General features: G+C 48.7%; 1 protein-coding gene across 4 annotated transcripts in view; it reads left to right on the top strand.

Annotated features, from left to right (window-relative positions):
* CRACR2A (calcium release activated channel regulator 2A) overlaps nt 1–22,865 on the top strand; it is a 202,812-nt gene that overhangs the window by 113,771 nt on the left and 66,176 nt on the right. For all 4 annotated transcript variants that reach the window (XR_009866226.1, XM_062194772.1, XM_062194773.1 and 1 more), the window contains exon 2: nt 15,204–15,452. Coding sequence is in view for 3 of the 4 variants with exons in the window: in XM_062194772.1 (XP_062050756.1) it covers nt 15,237–15,452 (216 nt within the window). In the remaining variant the exon portion in view is untranslated. The remainder of the gene's footprint in view (nt 1–15,203; nt 15,453–22,865) is intronic.

Genomic DNA, 22,865 nt, shown 5'->3' on the forward strand with positions numbered 1-22,865 from the left:
CAGTGAGACGGGATCTGGCCTGACCAGGTCCTCCTGCTCGGCAAAAGAAGTGGAGATAAGGACAAGGCAGTTTGTGTAGGCCATGGGCGAGCGGGGAGCTTGCAGGCCAGGCCTGAAGCATCAGCCTCCTGGCTCTATGTTTAAGCAGTAAAAGTTGTTGGCTTGTGTTAGTTTACACCTGGTCGCTGTTTCTAGGTGCCTCCCATGTCCTCCCCTGAAACGGGCACCGTCATCTGCATTTTACAGATGGACAAACTGAGGCCTGAAGGAGTTAAATCTCTCACTCAGTGATGCAGCTAGGAAGTGGTGGAGCCAGGATTGGAACCTGCGGACATTTGGCACTTACCATGCTGCCGCACTGCCCTCACGGAGCCCAAGCAGGTGGTGTCCCTGTCTTCCATGGGGAAAGAGAAGAAAGCATTGTCTGAGCTTCCTTTCCCTGCCTTTCCCCATTCTCTCTTGTCCTGTCTGCGATGCAGATGGCCAGAGTCCCGCTTTCCCATGGGTGCCTCGCAGCAGGTGCAATCGGTGAGCCACCCCCATCCCTGGAGCCTGGATATTTCAGTGTCCTCTGGCAACTTCTAGGTGCTTCTGTCCATGTCTCTGCTTTGTGGGTGGAGGTTCTTCAGAGCCACAGCATGCAAGGCAAGCCAGATGCTTTGGAATTCACTCCCTACAGGAGCAGGGCTCACTCAGGGACCGACGGGCTTGGCATATCAACGTGCCTGCCCTTTGCCTGTTGGGCGAGGTAACTGACATAGCGTCTCCAACACCTGTCATACATGGAGTTGTGGTCTTAGATCTGTTGGAGACCTGACCCCCCACGACCTCAGAATATGACCTTCTTTCAAAACAGGGTCATTGCAGGTCACGCTAAGATGAGGTGTTGGAGTGGGCCTTTGATCCCGCAGAGCTGGTGTCCTTGTAAGAGGAGGAGGACGGGGCCGGCGCCGCGGCTCAACAGGCTAATCCTCTGCCTAGTGGCGCCAGCACACCGGGTTCTAGTCCCGGTCAGGGCGCCGGATTCTGTCCCGGTTGCCCCTCTTCCAGGCCAGCTCTCTGCTGTGGCCCGGGAAGGCAGTGGAGGATGGCCCAAGTGCTTGGGCCCTGCACCCCATGGGAGACCAGGAGAAGCACCTGGCTCCTGCCTTCGGATCAGTGCGGTGCGCCAGCCGCAGCGGCCATTGGAGGGTGAACCAACGGCAAAGGAAGACCTTTCTCTCTGTCTCTCTCTCTCACTGTCCACTCTGCCTGTCAAAAAAAAAAAAAAAAAAAAAAAAAGAGGAGGAGGACGATGTGAAGAGAGCAGCAGGGGCAGAGGCTGCGATGGTTGGAGTCGTGCAGCTGCAAGCCAGGGAAGGCCAAGGTTGGAGGCCACCACCTAAAGCCCGGAAGAAACAAGGAAGGGTCCTACCCAGAGTCTCAGAGGGAGGGCAGCCCTGCAGATGCCTGGATTTTGGACTTGAACTCCCCAGGATCATGGGAGAATGGATTTCTGCCGAGTTAAGCCTTACAGCGTTTGGTCCTTGTTACAGCAGCCAGAGGAAGCTGCCCCACCCCTCTCTGGGCCCTTGGCTCTTCCTTAACTTGCTCCTTTCCAGGGGCCCCACTCGGTCCCACTCCACAACAAGCGTCTGCGTGCTTTCCTGTTAGAGCTGCCTGTGAAACCTGTGGCTCAGCAGCCTGCTGCCCCCTGTGCAATGTGACAAGCCCTGACCCTCTCCCTGCCTTCCAGCCACATTGCCGGCTCAGAGTTCAGCCCTGAGACTTGGGGGTGCTGCTGCCCATGCAGTGTTCCTCCCCCTGAAGCCTGGGCAGTTAGAGAAACTGCCGTGGATCCTAGAGATGCCGCCTGCTGCAGGAGGGATTCAAAGGAATCCAAGGTGATCCAGTAGCTGCTGTCAGCTGTGCAGCGGCGGTGCCAGGGGGATGCTACCAGCTGCCCCCCCATCTTTCTGAGCCTAGAATAAAGGGGAAATTAGCTTAGAATCCATAGGGGGCATTTGGGTTTGAGCTATGAACTTTCTGATTATAGCAGTTGCTAAAGCCTAGGAATGACTGAGCCACTGAGAAATCTACCTGGGCGCAGGAAGGCAGCCATGGAGCCGTTCTTACAGGAGAAGAGTGGCCTGGGAACTCCCACAGAAGCAGGCAGATAGAAAATATTCTCTTGCCTGGCGCCGTGGCTTAACAGGCTAATCCTCCACCTTGCGGCGCCGGCACACTGGGTTCTAGTCCCGGTTGGGGCACCGGATTCTATCCCGGTTCCCCTCTTCCAGGCCAGCTCTCTGCTGTGGCCCGGGAAGGCAGTGGAGGATGGCCCAAGTGCTTGGGCCCTGCACCCCATGGGAGACCAGGAGAGGCACCTGGCTCCTGGCTTCGGATCAGCACGATGTGCCGGCCACAGCGGCCATTGGAGGGTGAACCAACGGCAAAAAGGAAGACCTTTCTCTCTGTCTCTCTCTCTCACTGTCCACTCTGCCTGTCCAAAAAAAGAAAAAAAGAAAATATTCTCTCTTCCCTTCAGCTTGTACCCCACCATTTCCCCCTTTATTGGTGTACCGTCTGCTGGTCTAATGAAAAATCTATAAGACAACAACCCGTGTCTAGCCCAGAGATTAAGGCGCCCTTGGGCCTTCTCCGAATGGGAGGCGGCAGAACTCATGGCAGGGCTTCAGCTTTGTTTCCAACGCGAAGCAGAAGCTCCTCTGTTGCTGGGTCTCCCCTTGCCCTTAAATGGCTCAGCCAGACTGCAGGCCAAGCCAGCGGATGCAAGGTGAGAGAAAGCAGGCCAGAGAGATGGTCTCCAGGAGGGGCCCTGTCCTGCCTCTTTATTTGGGGGTTCATTGATCTCCCTGCACAAATGGATTGAGAGGTTTGCTTGATTTTCACCTGTTTTCTGCTTGCCACGGTAGAATGTGAAAGGAAGAATCAGGTTGCGGAGGATAAATACGATAGACTGGGCTGGGTTTGCAAGGCCTGGCGTTCTGGTCCAGACCCATTCTTCTTTTTCTAAGAAAATGTATTCACTGAGCTATTGACCTACAATTAACTCTATGTATTTAATATCTGCAAGTTGATAAGCTTTTCAGATTTTGATAAGGCTCTTTAACTGACATGATTATTTCAAGATTCATCCATTTTGTTGCTTAGATCAACAGTTCATTCCCTTTCATGTGGATTAGCAATCCATTGTGTACATAGGATAAGCATCCCCAACAGGAAAACACCAAATCCCAAATGCCCCCAAATTGGAAGTTTTTTAAAAAAGATTTTATTTATTTATTTGAAAGGCATAGTTAGAGAGAGACAGAGACAGAGAAATCTTCCACTGGTTCACTCCTCAAATGGCCACAATGACTAGAGCTGGGCCAGGCTGAAGCCAGGAGCCTGGAACTCCATCTCAATCTCCCATGTGAGTGGCAGGGACCCAAGCATTTGGGCCATCCTCCACTGCTTTCACAGGCACATTAGCAGGGAGCTGAATCAGAAGTGGAGCAGCCAGACGAAACTGGCACTCATATGGGATATAGGTGTTGCAGATGGCAGCTTAACCTGCTACACCACAACATGGCCCTGGAAACAATTTTGAGCACCAACATGATGCCACAAGTGGAATGGTCTACCCTTGACCTCATGTGACCTGCTGCAATCAAAATGCAGTGGTACCAAAAATATTTCACTCCTATATATTACATTTTTGATACTTTATTAGTTACCACAGATCAAGGAAAATATAGGGTATCTGTGTTTTTGGGACTGGCGTGTTTCACTAAGTATAATGGTTTCCAGTTGCATCTATTTTATTGGAAAAGACAGGATTTCATTCTTTTTTAAGGCTGAATAGCATTCCATAGTGTATATATATATATATATATATATATATAAGAATTTCTTTATCCAGTCATCAGTTGATGGACATCTGGGTTGATTCCATATCTTAGCTATTGTGAATTGAGCTGCAATAAACATGAATGTACAGATAACTTTTATAAGCTGATTTCATTTTCCTTGGGTCAATTCCCAGGAGTGGGATTGCTGGAAAAGTTAACTTTCTTTCTTTTCTTTTTTTTTTTAAGATTTATTTTTTTTGAGATAGAGAGAGAGGGAGAGAGGGATCTTCTATCCACTGGTTTACTCTTCAGATGGCTGCAATGGCTGGGGCTAAGCCAGGCTGAAGCCAAGAGCCAGGAGCTTTTTCCTGGTCTCCATGTGGGTGGAGGGGACAAAGGACTTGGGCCATTCTCTGTTTATTTCAAAGATACATTAGCAGGGAGCTGAATCAGAAGTGGAGCAACCAGGACTTGAACCGGTGGCCTGTATGGGATGCCAGCATTGCAGGTGGCAGCTTTACCCACTACACCACAGTGCTGGCCCTGTGACATTCTCTTAAGTGATGTCCTTCAAAAAGTAGTTTTTAATTTTAATGAATTCGAGTGTATCAAGGTTTTTGCATGAATTGTGCTATTGCTAGTTCACATAAGAAATTACGTCTGCTAAGATCACAAATCTGTTTTCCTCTTGAAGCTTTATATTTTCATGTTTTACATTTAGATCTATGACACACTTTGAGTTAGCTTTGATGTATGATACCCAGTATGAATTGATTTCTTCCTCCAAATGGGTACCCAATAATTCAAGTACCATTTGTTGAGAACCTACAATTTATCCTCTGAATTGCCTGCATCTTTGTCAAAAATAATTTTATGTATTGGTCTCTTTCTGTATTCTCTATTCTGTATTCTGTTCCATTTATCTATTTGTGTGTCTTTCTATCACTCTACTATACTCTCTGGAATACTGTAGCTTTATTATAAGTCTTGAAAATCAGGTAGTGAGAGTCTTCCAATTGTATTCTTCTTTTTCAAAGTTGTTTTGACTGTTCTAGGTCCTTTGCATTTCTATGTGAATTTTGGGTCAGTTTGGCAATTCCTACCAAAAAAAAAAAGCCTGGTAGAATTTTGACTGGGACTAAAACAAATCATTGAATAAGAAATGAAATCTAGGCTGGCGCCGCGGCTCACTAGGCTAATCCTCTGCCTTGCAGCGCCAGCACACCGGGTTCTAGTCCCGGTCGGGGCACCGATCCTGTCCCGGTTGCCCCTTCTTCCAGGCCAGCTCTCTGCTGTGGCCAGGGAGTGCAGTGGAGGATGGCCCAAGTGCTTGGGCCCTGCACCCCATGGGAGACCAGGAGAAGCACCTGGCTCCTGCCATCGGATCAGCGCGGTGCGCCGGCCGCAGCGCGCTACCGCGGCGGCCATTGGAGGGTGAACCAACGGCAAAAGGAAGACCTTTCTCTCTGTCTCTCTCTCGCTGTCCACTCTGCCTGTCAAAAATAAAAAAATAAAAAATAAAAAAAAAGAAATGAAATCTAAATAAAACTGAGTTTTTCCCATGGAAAAAATGTCTCTCTTTTTTTTTTAAGGTTTTACGTTCTTGCATCAGTACTTTGTACTTTTCATTGTACAAGCATCACAATTCTTTTTTAGATATATCCCTAGGTATTTCCTATTTTAATGCTGTTATAAATATTATTTCTACTTCAGCTTTTATGTCTGGTACAAGGATACACAGTTGTTTTTTCTGTGTGGAGCCTATGTCCTGCAGCCTTGTCAAACTCACTTATTAGTTTCTGTAACTTTTTTTGGAATGCCACTGGATTTCTGTACATAGATAGCCTGGAAATAAAGGCAGCTTTCCTTCTTCCTTTCCCATCTGAATCTGTTTTCTTTTTTCCATTGGGAATCTCCATCACAAAACTGAACAGCAGTGGTAAGGACGGATCTTGTCTTTTCCTTTGCCTTGGGGAGAGCGTTCAGTCTCTCCCCAATAAACGTGATGTTAGCCGGTGTTCTTTCTTGCAGACACCCTTTTTCCCAGGTGTTCCTTGTATTTCTAGTTCATTGAGAGGTTGTTGTTTTCACATTAGGAGTAGATTTTTTTTTTTTTGACAGGCAGAGTGGACAGTGAGAGAGAGAGCGAGAGAGACAGAGAGAAAGGTCTTCCTTTTCTGTTAGTTCACCCTCCAATGGCCGCCGCGGTAGCGCGCTGCAGCGGGCGCACCATGCTGATCCGAAGGCAGGAGCCAGGTGCTTCTCCTGGTCTCCCATGGGGTGCAGGGCCCAAGCACTTGGGCCATCCTCCACTGCACTCCCTGGCCACAGCAGAGAGCTGGCCTGGAAGAGGGGCAACCGGGACAGAATCCGGCGCCCTGACCGGGACTAGAACCCGGTGTGCTGGCGCTGCAAAGCGGAGGGAGGATTAGCCTGTTGAGCCACGGTGCCGGCCCAGGAGTAGATTTTATAAATGCTTTTCTGCATCCATTGAAATGAATATACTTTTATCTTTTGAAAATTGTTAGTATGGTGAATTATATTATTGTTTTGAAATGTTAAGCCCAGGGCTGGCACAGCCTGATAATCCCATGTGGGCGCCAATTTGAGTCCTGGCTGTTCCACATCACATCCAAATTCCTGATAATGACCTGGGAAAGTAGTGGAAGATGGCCTAAGTGCTTGGGGCCCTGCACCCACGTGGGAAGCCCGGAAGAAGCTCCTGGCTCCTGGCTTCAGATCTGCTCAGCTCCTACCATTGCAGCCATTTGGGGAGTGAACCAGTAGCTGGAAGACCTCTCTCTCTGTCTCTCCCACTCTGTCTGTAGCTCTGCCTCTCAAGTGGATAAATAAATCTAAAACAAAAGGGCCGGTGCCGTGGCTCAACAGACTAATCCTCCCCCTTGCGGCGCCGGCACACCGAGTTCTAGTCCCGGTCGGGGTGCCGGATTCTGTCCCGGTTGCCCCTCTTCCAGGCCAGCTCTCTGCTATGGCCCAGGAGTGCAGTGGAGGATGGCCCAAGTGCTTGGGCCCTGCACCCCATGGGAGACCAGGAGAAGCACCTGGCTCCTGCCTTCGGATCAGCGTGGTGCGCCCGCCGCAGCGCGCTACCGCGGCGGCCATTGGAGGGTGAACCAACGGCAAAAAGGAAGACCTTTCTCTCTGTCTCTCTCTCTCTCACTGTCCACTCTGCCTATCAAAAAAAAAAAAAAAGAAAAAAGAAAAGAAAGAAAGAAATGTTAAGCCCTCCTTGCATTTCTGGGGTAACACTTAACTTGATCAGAATGTGTTATACTTTTTATATATGACGTTGGATCAGCCTGCTAAAACTTCCTATAAAACTTTTGAATCTATATTCATGAGGGATATTGGCCTTTGTTATTCTTTTTGCTTGTAATATCATTGTCCAGTTTAGTTATCAGGGGAATATTGGCCTTGTAAAATGTGTTAGGAAGTGTTGGGGAGATAATAGACATGAGCGACTAGGGAGGAGCCACACAAGACCCACCCAAGACCATCCACTTTGCGGTTTAACTTGTTAAAGCATCCTGATAAAATGGGAGCTCAGCCAAACTAAAAAAGTGGTTTGTAGCCACGTGTGCAGAGTCCAGAAGTATGCAGCTCCCAGCTGTCAATCACAAATGCCAACCATGAGCGTCACAACCACATCACCTGTCAACACACCTCTTACCTTAGGGACAGAAATCCCAAACCAGGAAGAATGTGGCATGAGCTCTCTCAACTGGCCTATTCCTTCCTGGGATGTATGTCAATAATTTTTCTTCACTATTCCTACTTTCATCTCTTTGACCTATAATCCATTACTCTGTCGGTGAAAAGGAACCAAGACAAGCCAGCCTCTGCCAGTGATAGAAGTATTTCGTCCTCCTTAATTTTCTAGAAGAATCTATGCAGAATGGGTATTGGGTATTTGGTAGAATTCATCAGTTTAACTTACATTGACCTAAAGTTTTCTTGTGGGAAGATTTTTAATTATTAGTTTAATTTCTTTACTAGGTAGAGGGTTATTCATGTGATCTCTTTGTTCTTGAGGGAACTTTAATAATATTCATTGTATTTCTAGGGATTTGTCCATAAAATCTACATTTTCAAACTTATGGGCATGATGTTTGTAATATTCCCTTATTAGCCATTGAATGTCTATAGTGTCTGTAATAGTATCACCTCTCAGATTCCTGATATTGTAATTTATCTTTTCTCTTTATTGATCTTCTCCAAGAATGATTTGGAACAACCCCCCCAACTGGTTGGAGGAGTTGCTGTAAAACCCCCAAACTGAGTCTGCTCGCCCAACTCACAGAACATCCATCACTGGAGGGGGTGGGGGTGGAAGACAGGAGGCAGTCGTTGCAGCATTCAGAGCAGGGAGCTGGGCAGCTGTCATTGGATTTCCAGGTTCCTTGAGGGGTTAACAGGGAAGGTTCTCACAGGTTCAAGTTGGGGCTCAAGGTACATGTTCAGCTCCTGTGCAAGTGCCTAGCTGGTTCTGTAGAGCTTATGGCCCTTCTTCAACTGGTTAAAAATATTGTGTCCTTAATGGAATTTTGATGATGGAAGAATGGGCTGCAGTCTGGGAACTACATGCAAGTGATAGCTACTTTCTGCTCCAGGCCTGGAAAAAAAAACCCCTCGAGACAAGACCCAACATCAAGATGTTACCTATTGGGGAAACAAATGACCTCATGAGTCCTGTGATGAAAACTTGTGGGGCCAGCTGCACCGTTCCATCAACACAGCTTGCTAATTTTAGTAAGAGGTTGATTTGCAATCAAAATCAGGGCAAGGACACTTGAATCTAATGGAGGGAGGCTGGGAGGCCTTGGGAGACTAGAACCAGATGGTATCCAGTGTCTGCACTTCATGTACTGAACAGGGGCTTGGTTTCAAGAACAGGTAATTAGTTTTTATTTTATTTTATTTTATTTTTATTTTTTTAAAAAAGATTTATTTATTTATTTATTTGAAAGTCAGAGTTACACAGAGAGAGAAGAAGAGGCAGAGAGAGGTCTTCATCCGCCGTTTCACTCCCCAATTGGCCGCAATGACCAGAACTGTGCTGATCTGAAGCCAGGAGCTTCTTCTGGGTCTCCCACATGGGTGCAGGGGCCCAAAGACTGGGGCCATCTTCCACTGCTTTCCCAGGCCATAGCAGAGAGCTGGATTGGAAGTGAGCAGCCAGGACTCAAACCAGCGCCCATATGGGATGCGGCTTTATCCACTATGCCACAGTGCTGACCCCAAGAACAGGCTTTTAGGTTTGTTGGTTTTCTCTGTTGTTTCATTTCTTTCTATTTCATTGGCCTTTATTATTTCTGCTCTGGCCTTTATTATTTATTTTATTCTCCTGTTAGGTTTAATTTGATCTTTTTTTTTTCTAGTTTCTTACGGTGGAAGCTGAGGTCAAGATTTGAGACCTTTCTTACCCGAATATGGGTGGAATAGAGCATGTAATGGCCCCAAGTTAGCAGAATCCTGAGACCAAAAAGGAAGGAGGCTCCATATAAGGATCAGAGAGTTAGGGCCGGCGCTGTGGCGCGTTGGGTTAAGTTGCTGTCCGCAGCACCAGCATTTCGTATGGGCACCAGTTCGAGTCCCTGCTGCTCTACTTCTGATCCAGCTCCCTGCTAATGCACCCAGGAAAGCAACAGAGGATGGCTCAAGTCCTTGGGCCGCTGCACCCACATGGGAGACCTGGAAGAAGCTCCTGGCTTCAGCCTGGCCCAGCCCCAGCCATTGCAACCATTTTGGGGCGTGAACCAGCAGATGGAAGATCTCTCTCTTTCTCTCCTCTCTCTCTCTCTCTTTCAAGTAAAGAAATAAATCTTTTAAAAAAAGAATCAGAATTTATTAGGGCTACTTATAGAGAGAATTCCATACTTGGGTAGCAGGTGGTCTGAGACTGGACATAACTATAGCCAGGTTTATTATACACAGAGTGGCAGAAGGGGCAATGTTTTATACATTTGCTAGTTAATGGGTACTTTGATCTTGGCACTTGTGTTACAATATTCCTTTACTAGGTAGCCACTCAGGTGTCCAGCTGGGCTGTCCATCTGATCATAGGCTTGTGATAGCACTTAAACTTTATGGCTAGAGGGTGATATCAATTAGGTTGACAGATGGTCAGCAGTCATCACCCTTCTGAGAGAGAGGACTCAAAATAGCATCACTATGGTTTGCAGTCACACATTGCTTCTTTCCTAATATGTATGACAAGTGCTATCAGTGTTTTCCTGAGTGCTGCTTTAGCAACATCCTACAAAATGTGATATATTGTGCTTTTATTTTCATTTAGTAAAAATACTTTGAATTATTCTGAAGTTTTATTTATTTATTTATTTATTTTTGAAAGGTAGAACAGAGAGAGAGTCACACACGCATACACAGAGAGATCTTTTATCTGCTAGTTCACTCCCCAGTGCCTGCAACAGCCAAGGCTGAACCAGGCTGAAGCCAAGAGGCAGAACGCCATCCAGATCTCCCACATGGGTGGCAGGCACCCAAGTACTTGGACCACCATCTGCTGCTCCCCAGATGTATCAGTAGGAAGCTGGATCAGAAGTGGAGTAACTGGGACTCAAACAGGCACTCCAGTGGGGATGAGGGTTTCCTAAGTGGCAGCTTACTCCACAGAGCCTCAATGCCCTCCCCTAATTTCCCTATTCATAGTTTCTTTGACCCAGGGATTATTTAGAAGTGTTTTATTTTGTTTCTGAATATTTGGGAATTTTCCAAAAGCTTTTCTCTTATTGGTTTCTAATGTGATTTTATTGTGGCCAGAGTATATGCTTTGTGTAACTTGAATCCTTTACATTGATTGAGACTTCCTTCGTGACCCAAGATTTGGACTATCTTAGTAAATACTCCTTGTGTACTTTTCAAAAGGAAATGTATTCCACTATTATTGGGTGGAGTGTTCTATAAATGTTAATTAAGTCAAAATGGTTGATAGTATTGATTTCTGTTTGTTTTATTAATTATTGAAACAAGGTTATTGGCATTTTTGAGTATGATTGTGTATTGTAGCTTTGTCAGTTTTTAGTTTATGAATTTTGAAGCTATGTTATTAGACTTATAAATGCTTAGGATTGTTATATCCTATTGACAAATTGGCTTATTTGTTATGAAATGACTTTCTCTATTCCTATTAATATTCTTTGTTTTACAATATAATATATATCAATATGCAGCATTTTCTTTACTAATGTTAATTTGGTCTATATTTTCTGACCTCTTACTTTTAACCTGTTGTGTCATATGTTTAAACAGTATTTCTTGTAGGCAGCATTTAGTTGGGTGTCCTCAACATAAGTGGGCCACCAGGCTTTCGATTACAGGTTTCCCGTCCCTGGACCATGACCTAAAAACTCTTTAGGCAATAAGGTCTGGCAAAAGTGAAACTCATTTTTAATATTTTTTTCTAGCTCTCAGGAATAGGGCTTGGTCTCGAGTGAGGTGGATGAGGCTAGTAGGAGTTAATCATTATCTTATGTAGAACTTTAAGAGTGAATATATCTTTAGATTTTGTACCCTGGGCACCTAACTCTTAGAAATAGTCTCGCTCTTAGAGTTGTGCAAGATACGGTTAATGCCTGACAATAAATGCCTTCTTTGATTTTATGCTTTAGGAGGTTCACCCAGCCCACCATAGCCCTAGCCCTGCTTCAGGATCACTGTCCTTTATGGCCTGATGTCCAGTGTCTTGACAACCACCTTTGAAATATATATTCTACCTAGATTTCTGGTTATTTTAGCCAAGAGGATAAATCCAGTCCCTATTACTCCAACTTTTTCAGAAACAGAATTCTGGTCTTACTCATAATGATATCAGGATCCCATAACTAGAGCTCCCTGAGGAAAGACAAATGTTTTTGGGACTCCCTGTGCAGAATGCAAGGAAAGATTGGACTTATATTCAACAGTCATTGAGTACCTACTGTATATCACATTCCAGGCTAGAAACTGAGGTTAAAATCTATCAGACACAACACCTGGCTACCAACTGCTCACAGCTGGCTTCTTTAAAGCTGTTACACTGGCATTTCCATGCCAGTCATGTATCACTTGTGACCAGGTTGGCAGAGCTTCAGGGAAGGGAGGCTGCCAGGAAGGTCAGATTTGGAACTGAGAGATAATCTCTGCTAATTTCCAAGCCCAGAGTAGCTCAAGAGCTCACCTAAGGTCACACAGCGAGTCAGTAGTAATTGTTTATTATGTAGTCTGCTTAGGACCCGACCCACAATGCTGTCCACTGCCATTGCTATGACTGAAATCCCACCATCAGAGACTCATTCAACAAAGGCAGGGACTACCTGCTATCCACGCTTGCATCTCTCAGCGCTTGCTCCATGATGACCAGTGAATGAGAGTGAGTGGGTGAATTAAAGATGAGACTGTTAAAACGATGAGTGTGCTTCTGGGAGGAAACATAGTTTATTATCCTTTGGGGCTGCATAGACAGTTAAGAGCAAGCCACAACTGGGACCCATGATAGGGAAGCAGTGAGAAAAGACCTTCATCCAAGTTAGTATCTCAAAAAGTCAGTTTGTTCACCTACATAATGGGAATCCTAATCATACCCACCTTGAAGGGGGATGTCAGGTTCCAATAGGATGACATATGCCAGGCAACTGATGAGAGAATGCCCTCAGGGAATGACAGGTCTTTTCTGAGCAGCAGGTGGGGTTAGTGTGGGGCCGAGACCCAGCAGACAACACACAAGGAGCTCATCTGTCCCCACCATCATCATTCAAAAGCCTTTCTGGAGCCCAGACCTGCATGTAGGTGTGCTGAGCTGTGCACATAAAAACCGTCTAGAGATACCCTGCCTGCTTGGGACTTGCATCCGAGGCAGCTGTCTCTGGGGGAAGTCCCAGTGCACATGTTAAATCCACGGCGGATTAGGTGATGGTCAATTCACATCACATAGGGATGCCAGGAAAGAACACTTCCCAGGTGTGGGGCTGGGCAGAGGGATCGGGGTGGGAGCTGCTTGTCCTGCCAGGTGGGGTGGGGGACGTCTGCTCTGCTTTGTCAAGGCTCCACCATGCAGAGCTCGTTTTGAAGGCCAACAGGGCTTCCAGCTGTGGCCCACAGCTCTTGGCAGATGTGGTAGGTAGAAATGTTGGCTGAAGTTAGATTGCTTAGGAGTCTCAGGGTATCTAAGCCAGAGGCCTGGGGCCTGGCAATCAGAGAAACCCACCTGGTGATACACTGATTTTTCTCCCTTTCTTATTCACATAAACACAGAGAATGTGATCCAGGACATCACACTCTCCAGGCCCCACAAAACGCACAACTGTAATCGACTGGATGCCACTGTGTTTTAAGATGTTATCACAGGTTTTAAACTTGAACTTAGTCTACTTCCAGAAAGTCTTCATTTAGGAAAATTTCAGGAGCACTCATTTTTTTTTAACTTTTTTTTTTTAAAATTTTTGATAGGCAGAGTGGACAGTGAGAGAGAGAGAGAGAGATAGAGAGAAAGGTCTTCCTTTATCGTTGGTTCACCCTCCAATGGCTGCCGCGGCCGGCGCACCACGCTGATCCGAAGCCAGGAGCCAGGTGCTTCTCCTGGTCTCCCATGTGGGTGCAGGGCCCAAGCACTTGGGCCATCCTCCACTGCCTTCCCAGGCCACAGCAGAGAGCTGGACTGGAAGAGGAGCAACCGGGACAGAATCCGGCGCCCCGACCGGGACTAGAACCTGGTGTGCTGGTGCCACAGGCAGAGGATTAGCTTAGTTTTTTCCTATCATGAACCACGTTTCAGGACTTTGGAATTTCACAGACTCACAGATTGTCAGAGCTAGAAGGGACCTGAGAGATCGTCAGAGCTAGAGGGGACCTGAGAGACGAAGGGGGCGGTCCAGTCTTCTCACTGCACAGGTGAGGAAAGAGGCCGTGTAGGTCACTGGAGTGGAGTCTGGACTAGAAGTCCGGTTTCTAGACCGGAATACCTTCAAGAGTTCATGGAAAACAGAATTAAAAGGCAAGTTATTTTGGTGCAAAGCAGTTCTGAGATCCACATGTAGTTTTTTTTTTTTTTTTCCCCCACAATGCACATTTTCCATGAACTTTGTGAAGACCCCTTGCCTGCCTTCTTCCACTGCAAGACACTCTGGAAACACTCCTCGAGGGGCTTTTAGAATGGGCATGAGGCGTATGATTTGTGATGCCGTGTCGGCTGAAGACGGCCTCGGCCTGGCAAGCCCAGTACAACATGAACCCCTTGGGGACGGAGCGGGCTTTCTCCGGCATGAGCTGTAGCACTCACAGCCCTGGCGGGGAGCCACAGCGTGGGGTGAGAGCTCTTCAAGAACCTGTTGACTGTGAGTGACGTCAGGGAGAGGCTTCCGAGTAAGGCCGGCTCTCTGGGCGTGCGGTGCTGCAGGGTTAGGACAGGGTGCAGTGATGATCCAATCTGTACAATGTATGAGAGCTTGGAATGAAATCTCAGCTTTCACCCTCAACTTGCTGTGTGTCGTCAGGTGCATTAGCCTGCTTTTCATTACTGTAGCTGAAACAACCCAGGGAAGCTTCTTCTTTGGGGAAGAAGAGGTTTATTTCAGTTTACAGCCACAGCTGGAGGCCCCGTGGTCTTGTGTCTGATGGAGGCTGGCCATGGCACAAGAACCTTCACACGGTGAGCCAAGAAGCAGAGAGGGTGCCAAAGCCAGACCTGGTCTGAAATGATAATCAGCCTCTTAGGAGAGCCATCTTCTGAGGGCAGGGCCCCCAGCGACCCAAAGACCTCCCACTGGGTCCCACTTCCTGGCTACCACAGCTGGATCAAATCTCCACCCTTAATCCATCAGCCGTGATCATTGAGACATCCAAGTTTGAACAGCTGCATGAGTTCCGGGGGGACGAATCCCACTCAGCCAACGTCACTGGGCAAGTCACCCAGCCTTTTCTCAGTGGTAAAATGGACCTATTCTACTATTCTGAAATGAGGACGATGATATCTGCCTGAGATAGATATGAGAACTATGTGAATGGAGACCATGCCTGTAGGTAGACAACTCAGTAAATGACAGCTGGCCCATCAGGCTCTGTTTTGTTGTCATTTGGTTGCTTTTATTGGGAGAAATCATTATCAGCCTTCCTCCCTCACCTCCCTTCGATCTGGAAATTGCTTTCTCTCCAATCCCTTTGCACTTTGAAGGGCTGGCTGATGTGTTAGCAAGCCTGGCAATTTCTCTCTTGTCCAAAGCCTCTGCTAATCACAAGGTGGTTGCCAAGGGCTATCAGGATGCCCCCATGAGCGGCAGTGCACTGCCGCTCGTCCCCTCTCCTTTTTCGGCCTCACTCCATTCTCACCACACCCACTCTCCTCTCTTCCATGTGCAGCTTCTGAAAAGACGTAGAAATAGACGAGACTGCATGGCTGCTGCCAATGGGAAGACAGTCTCCAGACCCCAGAGCCCCGGCCAGGGGCCAAAGGGGAACGAGGCCTGCATGGATCCCCCAGACAACCTGGAGCAGAAGGAGACCCTGGAGCAGATGCCAGGCCAGCTGGCCATGCTGAGGAAGGCCCAGGAATTCTTCCAGACATGCGATGCTGAGGGCAAGGGCTTCATCGCCAGGAGGGATATGCAGGTAAGAGGAGGCCCACGTGGCCTACGTCTCCTGGTCTTGGGTTGGAGCTTGCCCCATCAGAGGTGACATCTTTAACAGAAAAGACAGCATCGGTTCTGCCCTGGAAGGAAGCACCAGCCCAGACTCTAGGGGGAGCCAGACCTCCTGGGTTTGTTCTATTTCTGGCCTCTATTTGCTGTCAGGCTTGGAGCTGTTTCATTTCGCTGGCTTGGAAACTCCCCTGGGCCGTGGAAAGTGGCAGTAGTAACACAGGGGACCTTCTGAAACCTGTGGCTCCACGAAGACGCTCTGGGTTGTAGGGAAATCTCTTCTGCTGTGTGTGCCACAGGAATCAGCGGTGTAAGGTGCAGTGACCCGGGAGGAAGGTGTTTCCAGGGGTCCGTTTCTCATCTGTCTTCACCCTCAAACCCAATCACACTTCACCGCTTGAGGCACGCCCAGAGAGGGAGAGCTGGCATGCAGAGCTTCAGTGCTCGCCACTGTCCAGTGTTCTGTAAAGGTCCCAGCCTAAATTTTTGAGACTCTGGGGTTCACTGCACAACTCTGCCACTGTAGCACAAGACCCACCACGGGTAATGTGTCAACAAACGAGCATACCGTGTTCCAATAAAGCTTTATTGATGGACATTGACATTTGAATTTTATGTAATTTTCACATATTGCCAAATAGGTTTCTCCTTTTGATATTTTTTCAATGATTTAGAAAGATAAAAGCCATTCTTAGCTCAGTGGCCATACAGAAGTAGGTGATGATGGGAGTTAGCCAGGGGCAGCCCTGGCCCAGCCCTGGTCTAGTATCAGAAATGTTTCTTGGTGCCTTAAGTCTCTTATGCCGCAGTCATGACTTCATCCAAATGGCAGGAAATAAAAGCGCAGCCCCTACTAGGGTCTCAGGGAAGGAGCTCTCTCCTTCCAACCTCTCTCTCACTCACTTCTCGGAGAGGGAGATGCCTGTCGCGCGGTCAGGTTTTCTTTCTGTAAGTCCAGTTTATCAGAACACACTTAAGATGGGCAATGAAATGTAGGCCCTCATCAGTGTCAGCCCCATCTTTGCTCACCTGTGTGAGCTGGGAGGCCTGGGGGGCTGAACATGGGCCATGTACTCCAGTCCCATGGGATGCTGTTTGCCTGCTCTCCTAGAGTTGTTAGACTCCTCCCCGCCCCCCATGCTTGCACAAAGTGAGAAGAGAAAGGCCCAGGAACCACCCCAGCTCAGCCCACCCTCGTTTTCAGTCTTGGACTCCCCAGTGAGTTACTGCTGCTGACTCATTCCCAAGGCCGCACTCCCCGGGGACGGCCAGATCCGGCGTGCTTGCAGGAAACTTTTGTCAGCCCCATCTGTGAACCTCATACCTGTCACTCACAGATCCATGGCAGTGGGGGTTGTGGGTGGCTTCAGTGGCCTGCTTCACTCTTGAGTGCCCCCTGTAGAAAGAAAGACAAGGGAACTCACATTCTTTGAGGGATGCTACAGTTGCATGCTCCGGGCAGCTCAGCCCTGAGGCTGCCTCCATCCCAGTAAACCCCAGCAAAGCCCACTCCTGTACAGGGAGGAGGAGATACCGTGAACTTCGACTGTCAAGTATAAATTCGCAGGGAAGCCACTTGCCTTTGACCTGGGATGTAATCAGAAACATCGAACACCCGAGAGAGGCGAACCCACTGCCTTCCTGCCAAGTCGCTGCACCTGGCCCAGGCAGGTGGGAAAGGGGATGAGGATGCTCCAAGCAGAGGCCTGTGCATCCATGGCCTTTGTCTCTACTGCCTGGAGTTCTTGGCTTCACCAAACTGTCAAGAATCATTTAGGAGCTGGCAAATGAACCAGAGCCAACCCACCATCTGTTCTCATCAATAAAGCTTTATTGAAACCCATCTCCACTCATGCCTTTCCATACTGCCGGGGCTGCTTGCACCTGCAGCGGCGGAGTTGGGTTGCTGAGACGAAGACAGAACGGCCCGCGAAGCCTAGAAACAGCCCTCTTGCCCTTCGCAGTCAAAGTTAGCCAAGCCCTGACTTAAGTGAACAAGAGAACTTGAAGAGATTTCTGTGGTAAATTAGTTGGGTTTTAATCTTGATTCTGCAGCTTTCTAGTAATGTGAATTTGTGTAAATCTCTTAACCCCTCCGGAGTTTAGATCTTCAGCTGTGAATTATTAATGGCCACCTTCCAGCATTAGGCGAGAATTAAAGGAGCTTATGCATGTAGAACACTGAGCCTCAAGCCTGGGCCCTGGCAATCCCTCCACAAGAGCACTGTGCAACTTCCATGTCTTAGCCCAGTCCCTGGTGTCTCCCATACTGCTGTGTTTTACAATTGTGGTAAAATACAAAAAGCATACAGTTTACCACCATAATCATTAAAACCTTGTGTGTGTGTGTGTGTGTGTGAGGGTGGGGGGGAGGCAAAGACAGAGAAAAAAAGAGAAACTGACAGAGATCTCCCATCTGCGGATTCATTCCCCAGTGCCCCCAGCAGCCAGGCTGGACCAGACTGAAGCCAGGAGCTGAGAACTGTATCTGAGTCTCCTGTGAAGGGGGAAGGGACCCACTTACTTGAGCCATCACTGCTGCCGGTCAAGGTGTACATGAACAAGAAATGGGGTCAGGAGCAGAGCCAGGACTCGAACCCAGACACCCCAACATGGGACCAGGGGATCCCAACCAGTATCTTAACGACTGCACCAAATGCCTGCCCCCATTGTAGTCTTTTTTGAGTGCACAATTCAGTGGCGTTGACATTGGTGGGCACCCATCACCACCATCCATCTCCAGAACTCATCTCACAAAACTGACACCCATTACCCATTAAACACCAGCTTCCTGTTCTTCCCTCCCCACCCCACTTACAGCCCCTTGTAGCCACCATTCTGTTTTCTGCTTCTATGACTTTGACTGCTCTGGGCACCTCATACAGGTGGAATCAAACAATATTTGCCCTTTTGTGACCGGCTTATTTCACCTAGTATAGTGTCCCAAAGGTTCATCCCTACAGCAGCACGTGTGGGAAGCTCCTTCCTTTGTAAGACTGAGATATTACTATTCCATTGTAGGGCTGTCACACATGTTGTGTAACCACTCATCCACCGACAGACACTAGGCTGCTGCCACCTCCTTGGCTGCTGTGCCCAGGCCTGTGCAAATATCTGTATGGGTGTCTACTTTCCATTTTTTTTTGAGTATACACCCAGAAGTGAAATTGCTGGGTCATCTGGCTTTCCCATGTTTAACTGTTGGAGGACACATGACACCACTTCCCAGCGGCTGTGCCAGCACACTGTGAGTTTACATTCGAGTCATCTGTCTGCCTTAGAGACGAAGAAAGACACCTTCCACTGCTATCCGGCTTGTTTGTGTCCAGGCTATGTGAGTGGAGGCAGCTTTGCTTCCTAGAGGACAGTTGGCCATGTCTGGAGACATTTTTGGTGGAAGTGACTGGAAAGGGAGAGCTACTAGCATCAAGTAGGTAAAGAGTGCAGGTGATGGGGCTGGCGCTGTGGCGCCGCAGGCTAAGCCAACACCTGTGATGCTGGCATCCCATGGGGGTGCCGGCTCGAATCCCAGCTGCTCTGCTTCTGATCCAGCTCCCTGCTAATGTGCCTGGGAAAACAGTGGAGGATGGCCCTGGTACTTGGGCCACTGCACTCCTGTGAGAGACCAGATAGAGTTTCAGGCTCCTGGCTGCAGGCTGGCCCAGCTGCTGTCATGGCAGCCATTTGGGGAGTGAGCCATCAGATTCTCTCTCTCTCTCTCTCTCTATCTCTATCTCTATCTCTGTCTCCCTCTCTCTCTGTATCTCTGCCTTTCAAATAAAATAATCTTTTTTTTAATTTTAAAGAGCATAGATGTTGCCAAATACCCTGTAATGTACAGGACAACCACCTTCCTCTCCAAAACCCCTCTCTGCCCCCACCAATGCAGAATTATCCATTACAAGATGTCCGTAGTGCAGAACTTGAGAAACACTGGTCTACACCAAGCAGTTAGCCCAAGCCAAGACCATCAAGGCACAGCACCCTCTCAGCCTCACCTTCTCATCCCGATGATACAAGGGTATAGCCTTCCTTGTATACAAGGGTATACGTGTAGCCAGTGCTGGGGCAGACGCCTGAGCAAAATACAGGTGTCCCACGAGGCAGGAGAGTTTGATTCTGGCTGTAAAGGTAGATCCCCTCTGGTTTTTACTTACAGAAAGTGTGCTACAGGGCCAGTGCCCAGGGAGGTACACAAGTGTGGCCGGAGTGTGCCAAGAGACATCATTTTTCCATGGCTCTGGGGCCTGAACCCTCAGCGTGGCTGCTGCAGGATTAACCGCCTTCTGTTCTGGGTCCTGGAAGGTGCCGAAAGATAAGGCTGTGGAGAATCAGCAGTTGGGCTGGCCATCGTCCGTGGCTCGTTCATGGTCTGCTGTCCCTCTGAGCCATGCACTTATTCTGTCATTCAGCAGATAGCCTGACTGCTCCGTGTTTGCCAACATCAGCCTGGGTCCTGGGGACACAGAATGAGTACCACAAGTGATGTGCCTGTCCTCAGAGTACTGAAGTTCCCGTGTCTGTGACAACTGGCTTCTCAGAGTATAAAATGTAGACTGAGATAGGGGACCTTGGAATGAGAGAATGGTCGTGGGAGCCTCTGTGAACTGACATACCCTGGGGGCCACAGTGGCCTTCCCTGGGTGCGGGAGTTGAGAGTGGAGTAGGAATTGTGGCGGACGGTAGCATTCTAAAGAGCCCTTCTGGGCTGTGGGCAGTATGAGCGGGGCAAGCAGACTTCTCCTCCACTCCTTTTCTCTCCCCTGCCTGTCCTTTCAGGGTTGTGGAAACGCTGAGCGAGGCAGGCTGTCTGGAAGGCTAGTTCTCGGCCGTGCTCTGCAGGCTCTGTGAGCTTGGTTCTGACGCTGGTGTGCTGGTGGTAAGGCAGGGCGACTGTGACAGTCGGGGAGTTTTCGAACGAATACACTCGGGCACCACTGCACTACTGCCCAAGCCCTGAGTGGGAAGTGGGTTCTTCAGCCAGCTCTGGCCTTCACTGAGGCTTCCGGCAAGTCTCAGAGCCTCCCAGGCCTGTTGCATGGGGAAGAAGTAACTGTTCCCTTCCACCCCGTTTATCTCACTTCGTTAACGATGTAGACAGAACCAGGCTCCCAGGGGACCGTAGCAGACTGAATCGGTTTTACATGGCTCTCGGGTCCTAGGAGAAAAATAAATACGAGGTAATTGTGGTTATTCAGATGAAAGGACTTTTCAAGTAGGGCCAACAAAAAGAGAGGCAAGAATCCAGTGTGGTGCCGTATGCCGCGCTTGGCACTGATTTACCGGGACAAGAAGGGGAGTTGCGTGGAAGATGTGGGGTTGCTTTCTCCATCTTCACGGACAGCAGGGAGAGCGAACAGGCATAGCTGTAGACAAGAAGGAACGGAATTAGACGAGAGGCGGGCTCTGCGGTTGGACGAGTTGTTAGATTCATGGATGGGGCCTAGGGTGAGGTAAGAGACAGCCTTGCTGGATTTGTGCCAACAAGAGCTGCACAGTCTGGGTGAAGGGCAAGTTGAAGGTGCCACCGGCCTCTGGAGTTTCCTTCTGGCTCACGTCTGGCTCCACTGCGGTGCGTGCCGTCACGTTTTAGAGCAAATCCAGCAGCTCTTGGATGGGTGGGGGAAGGGTACCCCAAGGAAAGGACTGGATTCTGGCCGTGACAAGCGCTCAGGTATCATCCTACCCCCAGCGTGTGATGCCTTTTGTTTCCAATAGAGCTAATAAACCTCCCGCTTGCAAAACTGTCTCCTTCCTCAGCCCCTCTTCTCTCCCTGTGGCTTTCAAGACAGCTGGTTTGCGGGTTGCTGATAGGCCAGAGATCATGCTGTATGCTCAGCAGATACAGTTCTAGAGTCTTTGCACACGTTCTCACTCTCCTGCCCTTTGTGGAAAGCACATTCATATTTAATTCAGTTCTTCTAAATGGTTTCCACTTTGTCCCGTCTTCCTGCTTGGTAATGCATCATTGTCTCCCTTAGCGCAGGTACCTGCCAAATTGAGCTTCGTGGCTTACCAGCTAGATGGCCGTAAGATCGAGCCGAGTGTTCTTGCAAATTATCTTACAGGCTTTCGTGTCTGCCAGCTCTTTTTTTTTTTTTTTTTTTTAATTGCTCAGAGGTGTGTGGCTTCCTCCCCCTAAAGCCCTCTGTTGACTTCAGCTGTCAGGAGCACACAGGGGCAACTTTGTGCGCTGCCTGTTGGGTACTCAAGAGGAAGGGGTTCTGTGGACTGAGCTATAATGAACTCCCTCGGGGGGGTCCTAGTTTGGAGATGTAGATTATTAGGGTCTAAGAGGACAGCGGCTTCAATGATACACGTGAACCTTGGCCTGGGGCCATTGCATGACAGGTGCAAGGGCAGAGGGAAGCAGCAAGGGCAGCCCCTGTACCGCTCGGGCGTCAGCGGCCCCTGCCCATCCGTCCTTGCGAGGCCTTCTCTGCCCAGCACTCATGCTCCGTATGGACTTAGGACCTCCTCACACCACCTCGCCCAGACACAAGTACTCTTGAGGGCTTGGTGCTTCCAGCCAGTGGCAGTTGACGTCTTATGAGGACTTGGTTGTCGGTCAGCAGGGAGCAAGAGTGGACATGGAGGCCGGCGCTGTGGCTCACTTGGCTAATCCTCCACCTGCGGCACTGACATCTCATGTGGGCGCCGGGTTCTAGACCTGGCTTCTCTAATAAAAAAAAAAGAGTGGACATGGACTGGGGATGGGGTGATGACGTGGGTCACTCACGGGGGCTGGGAGTGGTTTATCCAGCGTCAGCTCAGAGCTAAAGGACTGAAGTGTGGGGCCCTGGGGCATGAGGGGTCTCCATCAGAGAAGCCTGCTTAGAGTGACACACACCTGCCTCTGTCTCTCTCTGTTTCTCTCTGAATTTCACTGAGTTATGTTCTTAAAATTTATGTATTTATTTTTATGTATTCAGGAGACAGAAAGAGCACCCATTTGCTGGTTCATTCCCCAAATTCCTGCAGAGACCCTGAGCCAGGGGCCAAAGTCAGGAGCCAGGATCCCAACCCAAGTCTCCGATGCGGATGGCAGGAACCAACTATTCGAGACATTTCCTGCTGCCTCCTAGGGTGCACATTAGCCAGGGAGCTGGAATCAGGAGCAGAGCCGGGACTCAATCCCAGGCACTCTGATAGGAGATGCAGGCAACCCAAGCAGCATCTTAGCTGCTATACCAAATGCCCGCCCCACCACACACACCTATGTCTTAACAGGGGAGCAGCACGGGCAGGTCATTGAACCTCAGAGTTGGTCCATAAAATCAAAGGGTTGTCATGAGAATTAAATGCAGGTGGATACAGACAGACAGATGGGTGATAGATACAGACAGATAGGTGATAGATACATAGATAACAAGAGAGATTACTT

The sequence above is a fragment of the Lepus europaeus genome, chromosome 6, assembly GCF_033115175.1.
Source record: "Lepus europaeus isolate LE1 chromosome 6, mLepTim1.pri, whole genome shotgun sequence".
NCBI lineage: Eukaryota > Metazoa > Chordata > Mammalia > Lagomorpha > Leporidae > Lepus > Lepus europaeus.